Source organism: Octopus bimaculoides, chromosome 24 (assembly GCF_001194135.2).
Source record: "Octopus bimaculoides isolate UCB-OBI-ISO-001 chromosome 24, ASM119413v2, whole genome shotgun sequence".
NCBI lineage: Eukaryota > Metazoa > Mollusca > Cephalopoda > Octopoda > Octopodidae > Octopus > Octopus bimaculoides.
In genome coordinates, this window is record NC_069004.1 from 2,138,931 (window position 1) to 2,148,216 (window position 9,286).

General features: G+C 37.5%; 2 protein-coding genes across 2 annotated transcripts in view; both read left to right on the forward strand.

The window, feature by feature from the left end:
* The first annotated feature begins 1,960 nt into the window (after positions 1-1,960).
* Positions 1,961-4,079, forward strand: LOC106883398 (U3 small nucleolar RNA-associated protein 18 homolog). The gene has a single exon (XM_014934392.2). It carries the CDS (start codon positions 2,540-2,542, stop codon positions 3,989-3,991), a length of 1,452 nt encoding a protein of 483 aa, XP_014789878.1. The 5' UTR covers positions 1,961-2,539; the 3' UTR covers positions 3,992-4,079.
* A 2,677-nt stretch (positions 4,080-6,756) lies between these two features.
* LOC106883401 (60S ribosomal protein L15) overlaps positions 6,757-9,286 on the forward strand; it is a 4,602-nt gene continuing 2,072 nt past the window's right edge. Inside the window, exons 1-2 of the mRNA XM_014934393.2 lie at positions 6,757-6,868; positions 8,937-9,117. Of these exons, the coding sequence (XP_014789879.1) occupies positions 8,946-9,117 (172 nt within the window). The 5' untranslated portion in view covers positions 6,757-6,868; positions 8,937-8,945. The remainder of the gene's footprint in view (positions 6,869-8,936; positions 9,118-9,286) is intronic.

The window sequence follows — 9,286 nt, forward strand, 5'->3', positions numbered from 1 at the left end:
ATATATATATATATATATATATATACCGGTGGCATGTAAAAAGCACCATCTGAACGTGGTCAATGCCAGTGCCGCCTGACTGGCTCCCATGCCGGTGGCACACACTACACATTCATAGAGATATTATCTTGGAAAAAAAAACTGCAGTAACCTGTCTGTTATTGGTGTATATACATTAAGTATGATACATAGATGGCTATTTTGATTTAATACTGCTTTAGTTGTGAACATTGCATTATTTATTCAACTGGACAGCTATTCACAATACCAGTGAATGTATAACTCGCTGTTTCCTCTTCAGGAGGTAACAAATCTCATCTAGGCATGTGACTGGCTGTAAGCACATGTCATTGACACAGACCAACAAGGCCAATATGCATCTGGTGTTCTTGTTAACCATTGTCAGAACGATTTTTCCTCTCCTGCTGACGTATATTGATTTTTTTAAACAGCATGTTCACAGATCTTATCTTGGACATAAATGGCTTTTATGATATATTTGATTTTCTGAATGTCAACCTAAAAGAATGAATTGAGCAATCATTAATTGATGATCAGAAAATTATTTCTTGCAGAAAAAATAATGTTATATATTTTAGATATATTTCTTCGTTGTCAGTGTTGCTTGTTTCTCACGTCGAATATAGATATTTAGTAAATTTTACACTTTTGTTTCCATACTTTCCTTTCTTTTTTCACTCTCTATATATCTGTGTGTGTGTGTGCGTGCATGTGCATCAAATTATAAAAACAGGAAAAAATATTACAATTGGCATTCACATATCTTTTATAATAAACTGCATTGTGTGTGTGTGTGTGTGTATATATATCATCATTGTCGTCGTCGTCATCATCATCATTTAACGTCCATCTTCCATGCATGCATGGGTAGGATGGTTGACAGGAACTGACTAGATTGAAAAACTACCCAAGGCTACAGTATCTCTTTTGGCAAGCTACTTACCACACAGCCACCTATGTCTCATGTCTATATTTAACAATAATCTCTATTAAGGAATGGGCACAACTGTGTGAATAAGAAACTTGCTTTGCAATTATGTGGCTTAGTGTGTCTTTTAAGCATCTAAAATGAATTTAAAATAGATGTAATTTCAGTGTTAACTGCTCTTGTACATCTGTGCCACATATAAAGTCTACTGTTCCTATCATCATACTTTTGATCCATCTGTACCACTTGAGTATCCACTTCCAGATGGCAAAAGGTGCGTCTTGTTTCCTGCTCTCTCAAAGTTTGGTCTTTATTAGGTCTGCTTTGAGAACTTTCAATTGTAGATTTTATTTCTGAGCTTGGAATTTCCAGTCTAAATCTTTAACTGATTCAGCCATGAGAAATAGGTCACTGGCAGAGATACATGCTCTCATTCGAAGGTGGAACATTGCTATTGAGAGAAACGGTGACTATGTTGAGAAGTAGGGATGTGATCCACAGAGGACCAACTTCATTTTGATGTATGATACATGTTCCTCTGTTGGTAATTATACCTGTCTTAAACAAAACGGTATTACTTTTTGACTCACCCTCGTACTAACCATAAGCTATATTCTCTCAACCAAACTAATTCCAACATACAAGAAATGCCCAGAGAAAATCTCTAAAATAATTCCAAGAAATCTTCTTCCTTAGGTTTCTGTATTTATTGTGTGTTTGTGTTTAGAACAAAAGTTGTTATATGAAATGTATTGAATTTGTGTAATTTTCAGGAATTTTAAAGTTTTACTCTCCTGATTCTATCTAGTAATGTGAAATATTTGGATTAATTAAGCATTTCTGATTTTTTGATTAGATTTTACACACACACATGTATATATGTATGTGTAAACGCTACTGTTTGCAGACTGCTGTGTCTGCTGCTGCTACTGCTACTGATGTCATAGCCTTAGTGTTTGTGTTTTATTTAAACGCTAATTTGTGTGGAATTTCGTCATGGGAAAGTCCCTTTAAGACGTCGAATGTGTATATTTGTCCATCACCCCCACCACCGCTTGATAACTGAAGTTGGCTTGTTGATGCCCCGATAATCTAGTGGTTCGGCACAAAGACCGATAGAATTGGTATCAAGCTGGGGAAAAAAATGTATTGGGGTCGATTCGTTTGTCTAAACCAGTGAAGGCGATGTAGAAGCATGGCCGCAATCCAGTGATTGAAACATGTAATATATATATAAACCCCTGAATAATAAAAAAAAAAATGATGATACACTAATGCAGGAACCAATGTTGTTTATGTTAAGTCCCCTTATGTCTGTTTACCTAACGGTGCGACAAATAGGAATCGGTGAAAATGTATCAGACTGAAATAATGAACATATTCAATCAAGTCGGTCTCGGTCGTTTTTTCGGTCAGATACACCTTCACCGTTCATATATTTATACACACACACACACACACACACATACACCGGCAACGTGTAATACTCTCCTGTTTTAGCGGTAGTTATCTGCCCTTAGGCACAGTTATTGCTGGTTTGTTTTTCCTGCAATTAACGTTTTGACTTTTAAAATAATTTTAACTTTAGAAATGGAGAAGGAGGAAGAAATTACGCAAACTGTGGTGGACGATCAATTGGACGAACCAGAATCTCGCAAACTTTCTAAATCGCAACATAGAGCGAAACAACGTAAAAATAAAACCGTGCGTGATCTTGAGCACGTGGTTTTTGGAGACGAAAGTGAAGTTGTTGATCAAATTGAGAAGAATTTTCGCTCAAAGAAAAAATCTAGAAAACACAAGGTCAGAGAAGATGATGTTCCATCTACAAGAAAAGCTGCTTGGGAAGATTTAGATGACGAGGCTGAATATGAAAATAATGTGACTGTTGTGAGACCTTCCTTTCAGCTTTCATTGGAGATACCAAAATGGGCCAAATTGAAGACGACAGAGAAACGAAAACGTTCGTCAAAACAGACAAGTGATTCTGACGATGACGAAAATCGCGATGACAACCGTATTGGACTGTTACAAAGTACCGGTAATTACCTATCAAAATCGTCATCTCTTTCCAGCCTCACTATCCAATTAAAGAAATGCACAGATGCAAATCGTGAAAATCCAAGTCAATATCTAACTGCCTCGGAATTCCACCCGAAATCTACCGTTCTTATGACGGCCGGCAGAAAGTGTCGTTTTAACCTTTTCCAAGTAGATGGAGAAAAAAACCGGAAAATTCACACTATTTTTGTCGATCGTCTTCCAATTAAATGTAGTCATTTCAGCCGTGATGGTCTTCAGGTCGTTTTGAGTTCAGGATACAATTATTTCTCTTATTTTGATATGGAGGCAGCCAAACTTATCAGAGTTCCACGATTTAATTCCATTGATAACAACAAATTGTCGGACTTCATTCTGTCACCCGATGGCCGTTACATAGTATTTTTTGGACAGTATGGTTATATGCATCTAGTCTCATCAAATTCCAAAGAATATCTTACAAGTCTTAAAATGAATGGGAGCGTGGATGCCGCAGCTTTCTCTAAAGACGGCCATAGAATGTTTTCGTTCGGAAGTGATGGTCAAGTTTACGTTTGGGACATGAACAGTCGGTGTTGCGTTCACAGATTCTACGACGATGGCTGCGTTAACGGTACAGCTGTTTGTGTGTCACCCAATAACAAATATTTAGCCTGTGGTTCTGATTCAGGCGTGGTTAATATTTATGATGTTGATACGTGCATGACTTCGTTAACTCCTCCGCCTCAAAAGGCCGTTATGAATCTCACCACGGAATGTAATTCATTGGTGTTTAATCATTCTAATGAATTCCTTGCTGCAACTTCGATCCATTCGGAAAAAGGTGTGAAATTAATCCATTTACCTTCCATGACTGTTTTCAGAAATTTTCCCGATTCTTTAGATACGGATATAACATATCCTCGGCTCCTGGACATTTCTCCAAATAGTGGTTATTTAACGATTGGTAATAATAAAGGACAGGCTTTACTTTACAGAATTAAACACTTCGGAAATTACTAAACATATTTTTAAAGAAAGAACATTATATCTTTTATAACTTAAACTTTACCCAGATTTGATTAATTAAAAATGTTTTGTTAAAACACAATTCATCTTGATGTTCTTTAAAATGTGAAGCCATACTTTACAATTTTTTCTATTTGATTTATTTTTGTATATTAAAATGAGGGGATCTCTCGTTTTTAACCATTTTTAACAAGTTTTGCAATATGAAATATACATGCGGAATTCTGGTTTTAGCACCCCATAAACACCTCAATTTTTACATCTATCAAATCCACTCACAAGGCTTTGGTTGGCCGAATGTCAATCAAAGTCCATATGGTTAGGTAGCAAGCTTTACAACCACTCAGCCATACCTGCACCTATATGTATATGTAATGCTAGTGTCACCAGACTGGCTCCCCGTACCAGTAATATGTAGAAAGCACCCACTACACTCTCGGAGTAGTTGGCATTAGAAAAGGCATCCAGCTGTAGAAACCTTGCCAGTCCTCAGTCAGACCGTCCAACCCATGCCAGCATGGAAAGCAGACGTTAAATGAGGATGATAATCATCTGAACCAGATAAACAACAAGCCAAGAAAAAAAAATTAAAGATCAGTTTTGTTTCAGCATCAACACTTCTCCATGTTTGCATGAGGGGGTCAGTTATTTTGGGCAGATTTTCTACAGCTGGATGCCCTTCGTGTTGCCAACCCTCACCTATTTCCAAGCAAGGTAATATTTCTCCATGACCAGACATGTTCGACAACACTATAACTAACATTCATTTACAACTATCGTGCTATGTCCACACAAGGAGACACAACCACACACACATGTATATACGACGGGCTTCTTTCAGTTTCCATCTACCAAATCCATCCACAAGGCTTTGGTTGGCTCATAGCTATAGTAAAATACACTTGCCCAAGGTGCCACTCAGTGGGAATGAACCTGGGACCGTGTGGTTGTGAAGCAAACTTCTTACCACACAGCCACGCCTGCTTGTTTCTAGATAAATATTCAATGTTGAATGGTTTCCCTATAATCTGGTCACTTACACTTTCGAGATAATCCATTGCAGGTAATTGTCTTCCATGTTAAACTGAACTGCAGACAGTAATCAGTCAAAGGAAGTTCACGTATAGAATTTAAATTAATGAAGTGTCGTCCAGAAATTGTAATTAATTAAACTTAAACTCCTAACGAAAAGAACCGATTCTGAACGTGATGACTGGCTCGGATTGAAGCAGGGGAGACAAATTGAAAAATACTTTAAAATTTGGTGATTTTCTCCCTTCTTCTAATTTGGTTGAAATCGGTCAATGGTACTGGCTTTACTCACTTTACTAATTGGTTTTCGTGGAGCATGAGTCCCTGAGTACTCCCCCACTCCTAGTCATTCTATAAATTTTAAGGTTTCGATAATTTCCTATTGGTAAAATATACGCGTTTTTCTTCAAAAAGATAAATAATTTCCAATCGCATGAAAAGGTCAACATTATACTACTGAAGAATGAAAACAAATTAGAATCTGAACTAAAGATGTGACTGAATACTGCAAGATACTTTGTCCTTTGCTCCACTCAGCTGTTCCCAAAATATTTTGTTTCAAAACCTGTTAATAGTTTCGCAAGATTTGCAAAATTGATTCCTAGATTTTATGGATAACCTCCACCATCTTACATTTAATAAAACTTTAAATGAAGCAAAATTTGTTTTAGAGAAAGAATTTGTTCATACATATGTATGTGTGCGTGTGCGTGCGTGTGTCCACATGAGACTAAGATAATTCTGGAATTACAAGGACTTTCTGCCTTTGATAAAGAGCTTGAGTACCTCAGTGACCCTGAAAGCTATGCCAACTGAATGAAATTTTTTTGGTAAGTCCTTGCATACTGGACATGTGAAAGGATTGATGTGAAACTAACATCAACCACCTTTTCCAGAAGGGAAAATGTCTTTTGTGTAGTTGTGGTCGTTGCCAGTGCTGACTGGTACCTGTGTTGGTGGTACGTAAAAAAGCACCATTTGAGCATTGGGCCTCATGGAGGCAGTGACAGGTGGCCAAGACCTTTGGTGATGTACCATGCTTACGTAGACCTGTCAAGCCAAGTGAGATCGTAGTCGTGGCTGATATCAGTGTCGGGTCAATAGCACCCACTACATTCTTGGAGTAGTTGGCATTGGGAAAGGCATCCAGCCGTAGAAGCCTTGCCAAATCAGATCAGAAACTGGTGCAGCTCCCTGGCTTACCAGTTTTCAGTCAAACCGTCCAACCCATGCCAGCGTGGAAAACAAACGTTAAATGATAATGATGATAGGAATATGCAGTTATTCATTTAACACAAAAGTTGAGTTTTAGATTTTGTGGAGAGGAAATAAAACGATGAGACATTCATATATTACGCGGGTGGAGGCATAAAAAGATGATTATGAAATACGGGGGTCCCCCATGAACGATCGGAACCATAAAGGGATATCTAGTTACAGAAATCTCTGTAGTACGCCACAAATTCTAAGGTGAAATATTTTATAATTTAATGTACAAGTGAATATCCTCTCACAAAATATTTCAGTTGATAGAGGAAAATAGAAGCAAAATCAGAATTCTGTAGAATTAATTTGAATCTAAATTTGTAATTTCTCTCATTTATTTACGTTTATATATACGGATTTAGCTATTTAAAATGTAAGCCTAAATTTTTCGTTCTAACAAATTATTAACTAACCGTAAATATATTTTATTTTTCGAATAACGGTTTTTTTTTTAGGAGAAACTATTTGATCTTACACCGTATATAAACATAATAATAATCAAACTACCGTTTACCCATAATCCTTTCTTGTGAAGAAATTTCTCTCTTTCCGGTAGTGTCTCCATTAAGATAGGTAAGTACAATTTCTAACCTTGTTCTAATTCACTGTAATCTGTATGGTTTTAGTAAAGCATCTTGTTTAATTTATATTTTAATCAATAGCCAGATAAATTTATGTGATGTCTATTGAATTATGTTTCAAATATTTGCGTCCGATTTATTTATCTTTCCATGCTGAATGCCGTTCATGCATTCTCACCATTATACATGACCACCACGAGTATTATATATCTATCTTAAAAAGATGACTTCATTACCGCATATATATAAATATAATTCTTAACGGTGTTAATACCGTTGTAGATCCTTTTTCCTAGTTTATTTCCTTCAGTATTTCAGCCGTCTTTTTATATTCCTATCCGCCCGGTTTGTACTAAAATATGATATATGTCTCATACATGTGCTATTTGATGAATCGCTTATATTACACAATATCTTCAGTTAATTCAAACTTCCATAGTCTATAAGGGAATTTCTCAATTGTATATTTGGGGTTCGTAGAGAATTAAGAAACGGAAAAGAAAGAAACCAAGCTGAACATAATGTATCTGTACTGAGTCGGAGAGAGGGAGCATCTAGTAATTCAAGCTTGTCTTTGATGACTTCGGGCATCAGTTCGTCTTCATTTGGTCTGATGTGGTGGTCACGGCGGATGTGAATTGTATCTTGAATCGCTATTCTTCCATACAGTGTCCAATATTTAATAATAACCCTGTCACACTAAATTTTCGCTTCACCACTCCCTCCTCCCGGGTCGCTCCACGTATTTGCATTATCTCACAAAACGGAACATCTTATACGTTCAATATCACTTATTTCTTGTTCACAGGTTTTCGTAAACAGTTTTCCAATGGATTTCATTCACGATTTTAGCATGTCTTACCATGTCTTCACTTTCTATGGGCACTGAATTTAGTTTGCGTATTCCAAGCGTGGCCCCGTTCATTAGCGCTCACATATCCATTTACAAGTAATAAAGCAATGTTAATATATTTGTCCTCCCATGGATTAGCGGATATTTGCAACACGAAATCGTTTTTGTATTCAACACATTGGGCAAATGTCTTCTATATGGTCCTGGGCCGGTCAAAACCTTGTGAATGACCACAGGAAACATTGCCCTGTTCAGAAACTGGACGGGTCTCCGTCTGTAGAAAATCTACTTCGACAGTTTCTCTCTGAGAAATAAAACTGGACGTTAGATGATAATGAAGTAGTTGATTACACTATAATCCCGTAGAGATATAAAGGTTTTCAAAATCGTGAAGAGAATGTACGACAACTGACATGAGGTGCACAATAAAAAAAAAAGAACTCCTTTAATTCTATCACGAGGGCCAGTCCGCCGGTACTGGCAACGGCCACGCTCGAATGGTGTTTTTTATGTTCCACCGGCACAAGTGCCAGTAAGGCGAAACTGGAAACGATCGCGCTCATATGGTGCTTTTTACGTGCCATCGGCACGGGAGCGAGCCCGTTGCTCTGGCAGTGATCCCGCTTGGATGGTGCTGCTAACGCTCCACTGGCACGGGTGCCAGTCATCAAATTTGTTTCAGTTTCGATCTCGCCCCAACAGGTCTTCGTAAGCTGAGTTTAGTGTCCAATAAGGGAAGGTTGGCATGGGTGCCAATTTAATAAATTTAGCCATGGTTCACAAATATATATAACATACATGTGTAAATATTCCTGGCAAAATTTATACAAATTGTTATATAAAGTCTAAAAGCCATCATCTGCTTAATGGCCTCTAAATACATTTGGAACATTTTTAGGGAAGGTCTGAGGCCCGTGGAGAACACTTTAATGGCCCACTTGCTGGTTGCTGGGAAATAGGTTGTTGTATTGCATGTCTAGTATTGTCCTGATCAAGGTAGCCTATGATCAAAGACTCTCCAGCCATGACCATTTCGTCTTAGGCTCAGTACATTTGTAAGAACACATTTTAAAAATAGGTTAGAATATAGTTTGAGGGTATTGTGACTGTTATTTCAAGCAGGTTCAAAAACCTTGGGATAAAAAAGGATGCTTTTATTCAATATTCCTCTTAGCCAGTTGTATTAAAATACTTCTTTTCATTTCAGCCAGTCAAAATGGGTGCCTACAAATATATACAGATGATCTATCGCAAAAAGCAAAGCGATGTCATGAGATTTCTGCTCCGTGTTCGCTGCTGGCAGTATCGCCAGTTGAATGTGCTTCACCGAGCACCAAGACCATCTAGACCAGAAAAGGCCAGACGCCTTGGCTACAAGTCTAAACAAGGTATTTTCAATATTATGTAACTCATTTACTGGTAAAATTTCGTCACCATATCTTTATTTCAATGTCTGCTTTTCCGTGCTTGCATGGATCAGCTGAAAGTATGTGGAAGCAGAGTTTCCTGTGGCCAAATGGCTTTCCTGATGTCAGCACTCCATCTGTTTCCAGAGAC